The following is a 14159-nucleotide window of genomic DNA, read 5'->3' as shown; positions in this document are numbered from 1 at the left end:
CACTAATTAATTGATCGACTATTCCATTTATTGTATATTCATATAGCTAGTCTAAATATTTATCAGGGGTAATTTGGTACCTTTACAGTCTGGTTTGTTGAAAATCAGACACTTCTAAAAATATAAGATCTAATAGTGTATGCTTCTGGAATATTTATGGGGGGTAATTTGGTACTTTTACAGTCTGGTTTGTTGAAAATCAGACACTTCTAAAAATATAAGATTTAATAGTGTATGCTTCTGGATTCAATTGAACTTTTTTTTTGTATCAATGTTTCGGATCTCTGATCCATCATTAGAATGATAGAGAGCACAGAATGTGATCCCAAACTTTGATCCAAAAATTTATCACACAATAGAATCCAGAAAGATAAACTATTAATAGAATAAAGTGTAGAAATCTCCTGCTATTAATATAAAATCTTCTAAACTAAAATCCATCCTAATGGGAACCAAAGTTCTAAAAGTTATGAAACCTCAAAATTAAATTCCCACAAATGCATTGGGAACCAAAGCGCCAGTCTCTTATCAATCTTGTCATAACAGGATTCCATCTCTGGACATACAAGAAGTATATGTTAAAATAAAATATTTTTTATTTTTAGCAAGGACAAAACAAAGTCAGACAATTGAGGCAAATATCCTTACAATTGTTTAACTATAAAGGCAAATACATGACATACCTACACAGCACATAGATATTTCCCTAAAGACAAAGCAGAGTCACATACTGATACGATATACACAGTGCACACTGATATGATATATAGAGTGTACATTGATATGATATATATACACAGTGTATATATACATAACTGGGACCGAAACCATCCTGAGCATTGATGGGACACTACCTATTCTGTACTAGTCATTGTCATCACTCCTCATCTGTTCCCTCAGAGTTTGTCCACCTTTGTGTCCCAGTTCTTGATACCCTTCATGACCCAATTGCTCCTTTCGAGTCTGTCCTCCTTTACTACGACCTGCAAAACAAAATAATACCCATTCATGCCATGATCACAGATCACTATTAACAATATTCATATACTCTTAAAATATATACGTACATGAATAAAAAGGATCATCACTATTCATCAGCTTCATATACTGATAAAATACACAAATAAAAAGGATTATCACCATTCACAATCTTCGTACACTGATAAAATACACACATAAATAATGTTTTTTTATCAATCTTCATAAGTGATATATATATATATATATATATATATATATATATATAATATTTTCATCTAATATTTCATCTTTTCACAATCTTCATAAGTGGGAGATATATAAAACATTTTCATAAAAAACAAATCAAGTTATGAAAAATAAGGGTGCTGACCATCAAATTATGATAAGAAAGCAGCAAAAATCAATTTATCTCAATTTATCTCAGTTAACCCATGAAGTAAACAGCTTCTGGATTTGATTGATTAAAAACTTGCACACAATCAAATCCAATCAAATCTAAAAGCTGTTTCTGTTTACTTCATTATCATGGATTGTGGAAATCTAATAGAATTGACATATGACCCATGTTTGGAGTCAAATATTTACAATTTTTCAGTTAAAACATATAACCCATATTTCAGTCAAATATTTATGGTATTTTAGTTGAAAACATATAACTCATGTTTCATTGAAATATTTATGGTATTTCAGTTAACCCATATTTCAGTCAAATATTTATGGTATTTTAGTTGAAAACATATAACTCATGTTTCATTGAAATATTTATGGTATTTCAGTTGAAAACATATGATTCCCTTTTCAAGCCAAATTCATGAAAGATGGATCAAGCTAATTTACAATTTTTCAGTTGAAAACATATAACCCATGTTTCATTGAAAACATATAACCCATGTTCCATTGAAATATTTATGGTATTTCATTGAAATATTTATGACTCCCTTTTCAATATGACTTTCAAGCCAAATTCATGAAAGATGGATCAATGAGCTTGACTTGAAAACTAGTTCATTAACACAAAAATTACACAAATATTTTCTATAATAAATGAGGATTAACTGAAAGATGGTCAATAAGATTTGACTTGAAAATGAATTCATTTAACACAAAAACTACATAAATATTTTTATAACAAATCAAGATTAACTGAATAGTTTTTCAGTTAAGCTCATTGACTTGAAAACTACACAAATATTTTCTGTAACAAATCAGGATTAACTGAAAGATAAGATGGGTCAATGAGCTTGACTTGAAAACTAGTTCATTAAAAAAAAAAAAAAAAAAAAATTCCAATTTTCTAGTTGAACTCATTACCCATTTTCTGTAACAAATCAGGATTAACTGAAAGATAAGATAAGTCAATGAGCTTCTAATTCATTAAAAATAAAAAATAAAAAATTCCAATTTTCTAGTTGAACTCATTGACCCATTTTATGTAACAAATTAGGATTAACTGAAAGATAAGATGGGTCAATGAGCTTGACTTCATTAATTGTTGTCTCTTGTTCCCCAAGGCCAAATACCCCGACTTCAGGGAAACTAGTTCATTAAAAAAAAAAAAATTCCAATTTTCTAGTTGAACTTGAACTCATTGATCCATGTGGATCAATGAAACTAGTTCATTAAAAAAACAACCAAATATTTTCCAATTTTCTAATTGAACTCATTGACCCACAATGAAACTAGTTCATTAAAAAAACAACCAAATATTTTCCAATTTTCTAGTTGAACTCATTGACCCATGTGGGTCAATGAGCTTGACTAGAGCATAACTATACAAATATTTTCCATAAAAAAATAGGATTAACTGTCAATGAGCTTAATTGGGTCTATGAGCTAAAATTAGGATTAACTGTGTAACTTTCCAGTTCACAGTTCACTAATCCATTGAAAGATGAGTCAAGGAGCTTAATTGGGTCTATGAGCTTGATTTAAAAACTAGTTTATTGACACAAAAAACTACACAAATATATTAATATATAAACTATCTAATTTCTCATGTCAATGAATTTGACTCGAAAACTAATTCAGTAACACAAAAACTACACAAATATTTTTCACAATTGACCATCTTTCAAGCCAAAGATTAGGTCAATAAACTTGAACTGGAAAACTAATTCATTGACACAAAAACTACGAACTACATAATTGAATCCCGATATATATATATATATATATATATATACCGTTGCCAACTTTATATACTGATAGAATATACACATACATAAATAAAAAGCACTATCACTAATCACAATCTTTCATATAGTGATAAAATATACATATACATAAAGAAAAAAGAAGTATGATAGATCATACCCTCTGCAAGGCGTTCCTGGGCTTCCAAGCTCTTTCCACCAGTACCACCTGGTACTACAGTCTCTCCAGCTCTGGCTTTTTCATCCATCTGTTTTCTGTCCTGTTGAGAAGCCATTGTTTCTTCCAATCCAAAACCCTAATTCTTTCTCTTTCTTCAATCCAAATCCCCAATTCTTTCTCTTTCTCTGTTATTCTGATCATATCAATCCATTTGGGTATTTATATATCTGTTCCAATAGAGTGAAGCTTAGATTGGTAGGGCAGCAGGTGTAGCCTACGTGGGGAATGTAAATGGAGTTTTAATCTTGGGAAGACAACACATCTGTTTACTCGACAATATCTCTTCTTTCGATGACCCACTTCATTTCATTTTTCTTTGCATATCTACCTTGTCCTTCTCTCTCTCTTGCTGCTCCTATCGATACGTGTGCATGCTGTAAAATTTCTTTTGGTTTGCTTTTCATATTATATTGATACTAAATTGATTAGATGTGTGAATGATGTTCCTTTTTGGCGTTTTGGTGTTTCATTCTATTCATTATTATTATCTTATAAATAGAAATGCTGATCTATTTATTAGAAATATTTAGTTTTGAATTTGTTTTTTTGGTTTGGATTTAGATAATTCTAATCTATTTAGTTTTCAGTTTTTTTTAAGTTAGATTGGGATAATTCAGATGTACTTAGTTTCTGATTAGTTTTCTTTGTTTAGATTGAGATAATTTCAATGTATTTAGTTTTCAGTTTTCTTTGGTTAGATTTCTATAGTTTCAATGGATTTAGTTTTCAATTAGTTTTTTTTGTTTAGATTCTGATAATTCTAATGTATTTAGTTTTCAGTTTTCTTTGGTTAGATTTGGATAATTTCAATGTATTTAATTTTCAGTTAGTTTTCTTCGTTTAGATTTGAAAAATTCTAATGTATTTAGTATAATTCTAATTTATTTAATTTTCAGTTTTCTTTAGTTAGATTCCAATGGATTTAATTTTCAGTTAGTTTTCTTTGCTTAGATTCCAAAATTTTTAATGTATATAGTTAACAGTTACTTTTCTTCATTTAGATTCTCATAATTTCAATGTATTTAGTTTTCAATTAAATTTTCCTTGTTTAGGTTCAAATAATTCCAATATATTTAGTTTTCATTTAGTTTTCTTTGTTTACATTCAAATAATTTCAATGTATTTAATTTTCAAATCCAGAAAGTTTATTTTGGTTGGATTGTTTTATATTATATGATTCAAATAATTCAATGTCATGATATGAACTTTAAGAATAAGATTTATTTTATGATTTTTTATTTGATTATTTTCAAATTTATGACATGGTATCAACTTTAACAATAAGACTTGCTTTATGATTTTTTATTTGATTATTTAAAATGTAGATCAAATTGACACATGTTATGTTTTTAAGTCAAGGTTTCTTATTTTATTAAGTTGTTATTTTAATAGAATCTAACACATTCATCTTCCAACTTCATGAAAGTTGTTTCTTATTTTATTAAGTTGTTATTTTAATAGAATCTAACACATTCATCTTCCAACTTCATGAAAGTTGTTCCCTCTATTGATGAAATATATCTTAAGAACAAGACTCACCTTGTAGTTCCTTTTATAATGAATCATACTTTACAAGTTTCTACAATTGAATGACATGATATCAATTTTTATAATTCTTGATTTATTCTATTATTTTTTATTTAATGATTTGGTATGTATCAATTTTTTTAGTCAATGCTTCTTACTTCATAAGTTATTGTTTGCATAGAATATAACATGACTCATCTTGTGATATCATAAAATTTGTTTCCTCTACAAATGACACATGTCCTAAAAATACACTGGTTGTGGTAATATGGTCTTTGTGGTGGCAACACAACAAGCGTATATTCAGGAAAGTTTCAACTTCAATTCAAAATTTTCAAACAAAAATTGAACAATCGGTTTTTGAAGCTATAATGGCACATGTCCAAAATACCAAAACATGTTCATCATTTTTTTCCTCTTGGGATAACCACATCCTTAAATCATGGCAAGACATTTCTCTACCATTCAAAGGTTCCCTAATGAACATCCTTAGGGTAAAGGTCAATAGATGTGATATCAAATGGCAAGCCCCGACTTCACCGTTTCTTAAATTGAATTTCGATGGTGCCCCAAGTGCGGGTGTTTGTATAAGGGAATCAACTAAAAATTTGATTTTTGTAAAAACCATTTCCCTAAGCCATCGAACTACTAATATGGCTAAGGTTTTGGCCCTTTTGCATGGCCTTGTCCTTGCAAATACTATAGGTGTCACGCATCTTCTTTTTGAGGGAGACTCTTTGCTCACTATTGACTCATGCAAGAAGAGAAATTGTCAAAACTAGAGAATTCATTATGACCAACAAGTTTGGGTGTTGTTGGACAAACTTGAGACCTTTGTGATTTCTCACACCTACAGAGAGGGAAACAAACTGGCCAATCTACTTGCAAATTTGGGTTGTGATAGGGGTGATGTGGAATTTATTAATGGCATGGACTAGTTAGAACTTTATCTGGAGCTAGCAGATGTTATAAATAAGGAACGAGAAAATTTATCCCTGTATCGTCCTAAAATTGCGACACTTGCAATTTCGACTGCATTTGGGTCTTCACGATGGCGATGCAACACGGAACCTGAATGGAGACCCCGAAACTTGTTCATGACATCAAAAACTGCATTCTTCAGCACCCTGGCCTGATCCTCCTTGCACCCTGCTGTCCCTGGAGGTGGGACCATGGCGCCCAGTGCCCTGGTCCTCCAGGACTAGGGCCCTAGCGCCCTGGTCCCCCAGGACCATGGCGCCCAGCACCCTGGTCCCTGGCCCTATTTTGGGCCCGGTCTCTTTTGGGGCTTCGGGTCTTTAAGTTTGCAAGTTGGAAAATAATATTTCCTGGTCGGCCTAAGGTCGGGAAAATCAGTCTTTCAACCCTAATTGACAAGTATATAAACTACATTTCCTCTCCCATTTGAGGGGGGACATAGATGGAAAAAAGGCGAAAGCGATATTCAAACATTCAAGCATTCAAGCATTCAAGCATTCCTTCAAGCAATTGATCATTCTAAGTCTCCATTCAAGGCTAAGTGTTGCATTCAAGACAAGGATTCAACCATTGAAGAGGAGATCACTTACAACATACAACATACAACAACATTTACACCTTCGCATGTAAGAATACAGACATTCTTACAACAAGGTATCAGTACTTGTTTACATTACAAACATTTACATTTACAGCATTCTCATTTCTTGGTTAATTCCAAAAACTGGGGTTTGACCTAAAGGCAAACCCCTCATCCCTAACCCCCCAATTGTCCTCTCTTTTCTGTGTGTAGGTTGCAGGTACGCGGCTGTAATTGAAGATCTAGAATCCTGGTGCAGAGACGAACTGATCCCCCTTCGTTTCGCGGATTTTTCGGAGGACCGTGTGCACGCCGGGCGCCATCGTCCTGTCAACTTCTGCTCAAATTTGCAGGACAGCGCTGTCTCGACATTTTACTGCTAATTCCAGGTCTGCAGCTTCATCCCATATCCCTATCTCTGTTTATAAGTGAATCTTTCTTGCTTTACATGCATTCCTAGTTCAATCATTCTTTCCACATTTCTTTACAAAAGAGGGTATCCTTGCTATCACAACCCTTGAAACTCATATAGAATCCAATCTTGCATTGCGTGGGATTGGATCTTGTGGGTTTCAACCCCTCTTTTGAATGTAAAGTCTCTCCTAAGTGAAAACCATCAACCCTAGTGACTCCCCCTTCTCTCTCCTTGGAGTTGGGGAGGGGAGAACGACTAGGGTTCGATTTTTCCGCTTTACATTTTGGTGAACCCGACGTGAACATCCTCATTCTGATTATTCATGGTTAGATCTGAAAATTTGCTTCCTTAATTACATTTCCATGTTTGATCTTTTGCAAATTTTAGAGGTTGATTGCATAAAAACCCTAAAATTTTCTTTTTAAGTAATTAAACTTGTGAAATGTTTAATTGTTAATGCTTGTTTCAGATCTACCCTTCTATTGCAAATTGTCAATTCATATTTGTGCTTTAATTCTGAAAATTAAGTGGTTAAATGTCAAAACCCTAATTTTTAAAACCTTCTTGATTCAACCTTTGACTGATAATTTCACTAATCAAAACACTTCCAAATCGGCTGTAACTTTGGATTCCGCAATAAAATCACAATATCTTTCATCCTTGAAAATTTGGAAAAAAATTGCGAGGACCGTGTGCACCCCGAGCGCCATCATCCTCGACATTTTTTCTGAAATTTTGGGAGCTAGATCTTACTGTATTTTTCAGCTAAAATCTAGAATTTTGGCTGATTTTATCAATTTTAACACCTTCAAAATTAAAATCAAAGTTGGTCTAGCGATTGCTTGGATTGAGGCTTCTAATCATTCAAAAATCATTGAAATTAAAATTCATATCAAAATTGTGTTTCTTACAATCCTAAATCTGAAAAGTGTGTTGGCATTCATTCGAAATTTCAGTGTTTTATTCAAATTTTTACAATTTGTGACTTTTGAAATTAAGTGTTTAATTGCATCAACCTTGATTTCCACTTTCAAATTCGAATTTTGCATGAAATCGGGTCAACTTTTAAATTTCGAAACTTGCATTGCTTTCAGCATTCCCTCTAAAATCATAAAATTCAAAATTTCAGTTTCCCTCTCTTTTTCAAAATTCAAATTTTGCATTTTTTCAACAATCTGGGTAAGGTTCAATTTTGAGATTGCAAATTTAATTTGGCCTATCTACAGATCGTAAAATCACTCAATTTTTTCAGATTAGCTTTAAAATCATCATAACTTTCATCCCTGAAAATTTTGAAAAAAGTTGCGAGGACCGTGTGCACTCTGTTCGCCACGGTCCTGGACATTTTTTCCGAAATTTTGGGAGATTGTCCTGATTGCATTTAACAGCTTAAATCTAGGAGATTGGCTGATTTTATTGAAATTTGCTACCTCTAAAATTCAAAATCTTCTCTCTTTCTTTAGTGCATGAGTTTTACAACAATAAGCCCTACTTATATTATTCCCGTTAGACGAGGCCTTCGAATTAAGTCTTTCCAAGGTGTAATTACCGAGGAGATGGAACCTAATTTGAATGGCCTTTTTAATGAGGACATGGGTAATTCCTCTAATCCTCTTAATGATGAAGAAACTCTCCATGAGGTTTCTGTAGAACAACTTTCAAAATTGGATAACCAATTTGATGATTTTCGACAATGGATGTCTCAAGAATACCCTGATAGTGAAGCTCTCTCATTAATTGAGGGTCTAAAACGTATGGTTCAAAGTGATAAGAATGGAATTGATATTTTGCGTGGTATTGCACACATTGTGGATTCGAATGTGATGCCGATGAAAAGTTGTGCTGAAACCTTAGGTTATACACAACCTCCTACTCAAGTTAATCATTCTATTCCTTTGACAACTCCTATTGCTAGTATACCTACTTTTACATCAAACATAATGACTACTTCAATACAAGACATTCCTCCTATGATCACTAGTCATGGGGGCAATCCTTCTTTTTCAATCAACCCTCTTCCTTCATTCAATCCAACTTCTTCATTCATTCCTTCAATGAGTGTTCCTATTTCATCTCCACAAATAAACATGACGCAAGGGGGCAATTCATTTAACCATTCCATTCCTCCCTGTAGTGTTCCTCCTTTCCAATCATCTCCTATGAATAACTATCATAGTGTCCCACCACCTTACTCTCTACCTTCTTTCAATAACATAACACCTCCATCACAATCTAACACGTCTAATATGAACTCTTCGACTGAAGCGACCATTAACAATCTTGCACAAACTGTCTCTTCTTTACAGCAACAAATTGCCTCTATGAATCAATCTAAGTTTAGTGTATCCACATTTGATGTTGCGAGCCCACTTTCTCTTGACATTGTTCGAGCTATCCCCCCTAAACATGTTGAAATTCCGCATTTGGAGCTTTATAATGGTAAGGGTGATCCTCTAACACATGTTAAGACCTTTCAAACAATATGTACTGATTTTGCTTATGACCAAAGGTTGCTTGCAAAACTGTTTACTAGAACATTAAGAGATAAAGCCCTACAATGGTATTGCTCGTTGCCTTCCTATTTTATTACTTCTTTCGAAGAACTTGCAAATGCTTTTATTCAACAATTTCAAAACAATATAAGTCCTAAAGTTACTTTGATTGATTTAATGCATTGTAAACAAGGTGTTAAAGAAAAAGTGACTGATTTCATTGGTAGATATAAGCATTTGTATGCTCAAATTTCTTTTCCAGTGCCTGACACTGATATTCAACGAATCTTTATTTCTAATTTACAAAAAGATATTAGAGAAAAACTCCTGTTTTCTGAGTTTACTTCTTTCCAACAGTTGTGCGCAACTCTTCACAATTATCAACTGACTGTGAGTCAAATGGAACAAGCAAATCCTATGACTCTGGGTGATAAGGGTGATAGTAGTCAACAACCATTTGGGAAGTTTAAACCGAACAGAGAGTCCATTAAATTCAATGAAAACATCATCAACAACAATGTGAATGCGGCATCAGGTGTGCCTCCTATTTCTAAGTTTTTCAGGAAAGAAAGAAAGTTTACTCCTTTGAATGAATCATTGCATAGTATTATGAATAAGTTATTGGAACAAAATGTGCTTACTCTTCCTCCTATAAGGCAAATAGATCCTGCAAAGATTAATTCACCCTATTTTGATAACAAATCTTTTTGTCAATTTCATCGTCATCTTGGGCATGATACTGAAAAATGTTTTGCTTTAAAGGGTAAAATTCAAGATTTGATTGATAATAATACTATCTCTGTTTCTGGTGTGAATGATAAAGGCAACACATCTGTAGCTCCTCCTAACCAAAATCTTCAGATTTTTACTGATCCATTGCCTTCTCATACCTCTAATGCGATTGATACTACTGATTCCTCTGTCTCACTTGATGATCTTGTGTCTATGACTCCAAATGTGATTAACTTTGTAGAGCAGCAGAAAATCCCTAAAGAACCTTCCATCACCTTTGATTCTAGTGAAACTATCAGGGCACCTGATGGTCCTTTATATATAGTTGCAAAAGTCAAGAATACACCTTGCCGTGGAGTGCTTATTGATCCTTCTTGCATGGTTAATGTCATTACTGAAGAATTTCTTTTTACTTTGCAATTGAATCAAGTGATCTATGATGAAACAAATGTGGTTGTGAAACTATTTGATGCATTTTCTTCTCCTTCAATTGGTTCTATTACATTACCTATTGAGGTCCATAACAAATCCCTTGATGTGGACTTTGCTATTATTCCATCATCCGAACAATTTCGTGTGAAGCTAGGCTATCCTTGGCTATCTTCCATGAAAGCTATTGCTTCTCCTATTCACAAGTGTTTGAAATTTCCCCATAATGGTGAAGTTGTTACTGTCAATCATAGTCTCTTTAAACCAGCTGAAAGAACTTCTAGCGTTCCTATTGATTACTTTTGGCCTAAACAATTCCAATCTCTTCCTCCGCGAAGTGATCATCTTTTTAAATCTTATCAAAAGTGGAAAAAAGATATGATCCTATCTCTAAGTGAACCTAGAACACCCAAACTTGACATTCCTATCGTTCTTGAGAAGGAAGTTCTTCCTTTGAAAGATAAAACTAATGTCTTTCCTCGAGAAGATTCCCAACCCATCCCTATGGATGTGACTATGCCTATATCTAATAAACTTCCTAAAAGTAGACCTATACCTCCTCGTCATGATGGACTTGGTCTCCTTCCTAAACCAAATATTCCTCCTTTATATGGAGTAGTTCCTCCTCCTTCCTCTTATGGAGAGAAGAGACCTTCCTCTTCTCCTATTATTCAACCTAAGAGACCACAACCTAAACACCCAAGTGATAAGGATGAGAACATTCCTCCTCCTCAATCTTCGCAACTTCCTACTAAGACTAGACGAAATCATTCTGCACGTGAACGCCGACAAAAGCATCGTCTTAGAGCTCAGGTAGCTGCTTCTCAAACTTTGCAATCCCCAAAAACACCTTCAGCCAGTATTATTCCATTTTCTCCTCAGCCAACAATTGAGCCGAAATCTCCAGAACATAAGATGCATGATGGTCTTGATCCGGTGCGAGTTAAAGATCCTATTTTTATAAATCTTGATGATGATATAGATGAAAATGTTATTCATGATGAAAATGTTACTCCTGTTCATTTTGATAGTGAATATGAATATGTTGATGTTGATAACCATTTATCTAACGAATTTTCTAAAGCACTTATCCTAGCTCCTAGACAAGAACACCGTGGCTTGGGGTATGAACATAGCCCTTGTTTGGATCTTGTGATAGCTCCATCTGTTGTGTTGGATGTTCCTCCTCTAGCGTGTTTCCTACCTTCCCAAAATATTGATCAGCAAGATCGGGGGGTAGATGATGTGCTAGACTAGTTCATTAGCATAGCAGACTCTCTTCCCCTCTCTTTTGTTACTTCTTCTATGTGTTATTCTCATTCTTCTATTTGTTGTCCTTAGTGTTGTTTACTTGAGGACGATGCAAAACATTGAGATCTCTTTTGGTCTCTCTCATGTTGACTCAGAAGACACACGTGTTCCCTTCTTCTAGGTGACCTTCCTTGATTGGGGAATGAAGAACAATTATGCATACATACATATGATATACATGAATTATCATACAGCATACTGACCCCGAGGAAAGCGAAGTCACCTTGTGCTTTGTGTTTTGTATCTATTATCCTTGGGCTTATCTCACACTTGGGGGCTAAATCCTTGTGATAACGTGCTCCTTTCTCATTTCTTATATGTATCACTACCTTAAAGCAATCACCCCCGGTGAGGCATGTGCAATCGCTTTAACGTAGGGGGGCATACATCCCATTCATATCTTTTCAAGATACTTGAAAATTTCTTGACAAATTTAGCTTTGCCTTGAAAATTTTTGATATCTTTCTTGCATGACTCATAGTGAGGGAACCTTACTACTGACAGTCATGGTTCTCCCTCGTGATCTTCCCTTTTACTTTGTCAATTGAAGTCGTAAGATCCTTAGTCCACTGGGGGCTTGGTGTATCTTGCCTCCTTGACATGGTGAAAGTTTTTCAATGTTGTTTCCTTGTACTTTACCGAAAGTATGAGCGTACGCTTATACTCCCGCTAAAGTGGGGGCTAAATGTAGCGTCCTAAAATTGCGACACTTGCAATTTTGACTGTATTTGGGTCTTCACGATGGCGATGCAACACGGAACCTGAATGGAGACCCCGAAACTTGTTCATGACATCAAAAACTGCATTCTTCAGCACCCTGGCCTGATCCTCCTTGCACCCTGCTATCCTTGGAGGTGGGACCATGGTGCCTAGCGCCCTGGTCCTCCAGGACTAGGGCGCCTAGCGCCCTGGTCCCCCAGGACCATGGCGCCTATCGCCCTGGTCCCTGGCCCTATTTTGGGCCCGGTCTCTTTTGGGGCTTCGGGTCTTTAAGTTTGCAAGTTGGAAAATAATATTTCCTGGTCGGCCTAAGGTGGAGGAAATCAGTCTTTCAACCCTAATTGACAAGTATATAAACTACATTTCCTCTCCCATTTCAGGGGGGACATAGATGGAAAAAAGGCGAAAGCGATATTCAAACATTCAAGCATTCAAGCATTCAAGCATTTCTTCAAGCAATTGATCATTCTAAGTCTCCATTCAAGGCTAAGTGTTGCATTCAAGACAAGGATTCAACCATTGAAGAGGAGATCACTTACAACATACAACATACAACAACATTTACACCTTTGCATGTAAGAATACAGACATTCTTACAACAAGGTATCAGTACTTGTTTACATTACAAACATTTACATTTACAGCATTCTCATTTCTTGGTTAATTCCAAAAACTGGGGTTTGACCTAAAGGCAAACCCCTCATCCCTAACCCCCCAATCGTCCTCTCTTTTCTGTGTGTAGGTTGCAAGTACGCGGCTATAATTGAAGATCTGGAATCCTGTGCAGAGACGAACTGATCCCCCTTTGTTTCGCGGATTTTTCGGAGGACCGTGTGCACGCCGGGAGCCATCATCCCATCAACTTCTGCTCAAATTTGCAGGACAGTGCCGTCTCGACATTTTACTGCTAATTCTAGGTCCGCAGCTTCATCCCATATCCCTATCTCTATTTATAAGTGAATCTTTCTTGCTTTACATGCATTCCTAGTTCAATCATTCTTTCCACATTTCTTTACAAAAGAGGGTATCCTTGCTATCACAACCCTTGAAACTCATATAGAATCCAATCTTGCATTGCGTGGGATTGGATCTTGTGGGTTTCAACCCCTCTTTTGAATGTAAAGTCTCTCCTAAGTGAAAACCATCAACCCTAGTGACTCCCCCTTCTCTCTCCTTGGAGTTGGGGAAGGGAGAATGACTAGGGTTCGATTTTTCCACTTTACAATCCCATTATAGTGTGGGAGGGGATCAAAGAGGTTCAAATTGATCATACTGATGAGGAGTGAACCAATGATCAAAACAATACACCTAAAGACTCCCACAACCCTGCTATGCATTGTAATGTTAAGCATTTACAATGTGCAATACCTAGTCACAAAGGTACAAAGCTATTCACAGGTAAAGAAAAGGGTGTTTTGACAATGAAAGCAACATTTCCAGTGAACTCATAGTTAGGATAGTTGTTATGCATTGTTATGCTCAGCATTACAATGTGCAATACCTAGTTATAGAGGTATATAGCTATTCACAAGTAAAGAAAAGGGTGTTTTGATAGTGAAAACATCATTCCTAATGAACCAATAGCCAGGAAAGTTGCTATGCATTGTAATGTTAAGCACTG

At 35.0% G+C, this 14159-nt stretch overlaps 1 protein-coding gene across 1 annotated transcript; it reads right to left on the bottom strand.

The window, feature by feature from the left end:
- Positions 1 to 574: 574 nt before the first annotated feature.
- Positions 575 to 3498, bottom strand: LOC131056201 (em-like protein GEA1). The gene is made up of 2 exons (XM_057990549.2): positions 3295 to 3498; positions 575 to 983 (listed from the first exon to the last, which is right to left on the bottom strand). The coding sequence occupies exons 1-2, from the start codon at positions 3407 to 3409 to the stop codon at positions 865 to 867; spliced, it is 234 nt and encodes a 77-aa protein (XP_057846532.1). The 5' UTR covers positions 3410 to 3498; the 3' UTR covers positions 575 to 864.
- Between the last annotated feature and the right edge of the window lie 10661 nt (positions 3499 to 14159).

This window comes from Cryptomeria japonica, chromosome 8 (assembly GCF_030272615.1).
Source record: "Cryptomeria japonica chromosome 8, Sugi_1.0, whole genome shotgun sequence".
Lineage (NCBI taxonomy): Eukaryota > Viridiplantae > Streptophyta > Pinopsida > Cupressales > Cupressaceae > Cryptomeria > Cryptomeria japonica.
This window is presented reverse-complemented; position numbering and strand designations above follow the sequence as displayed.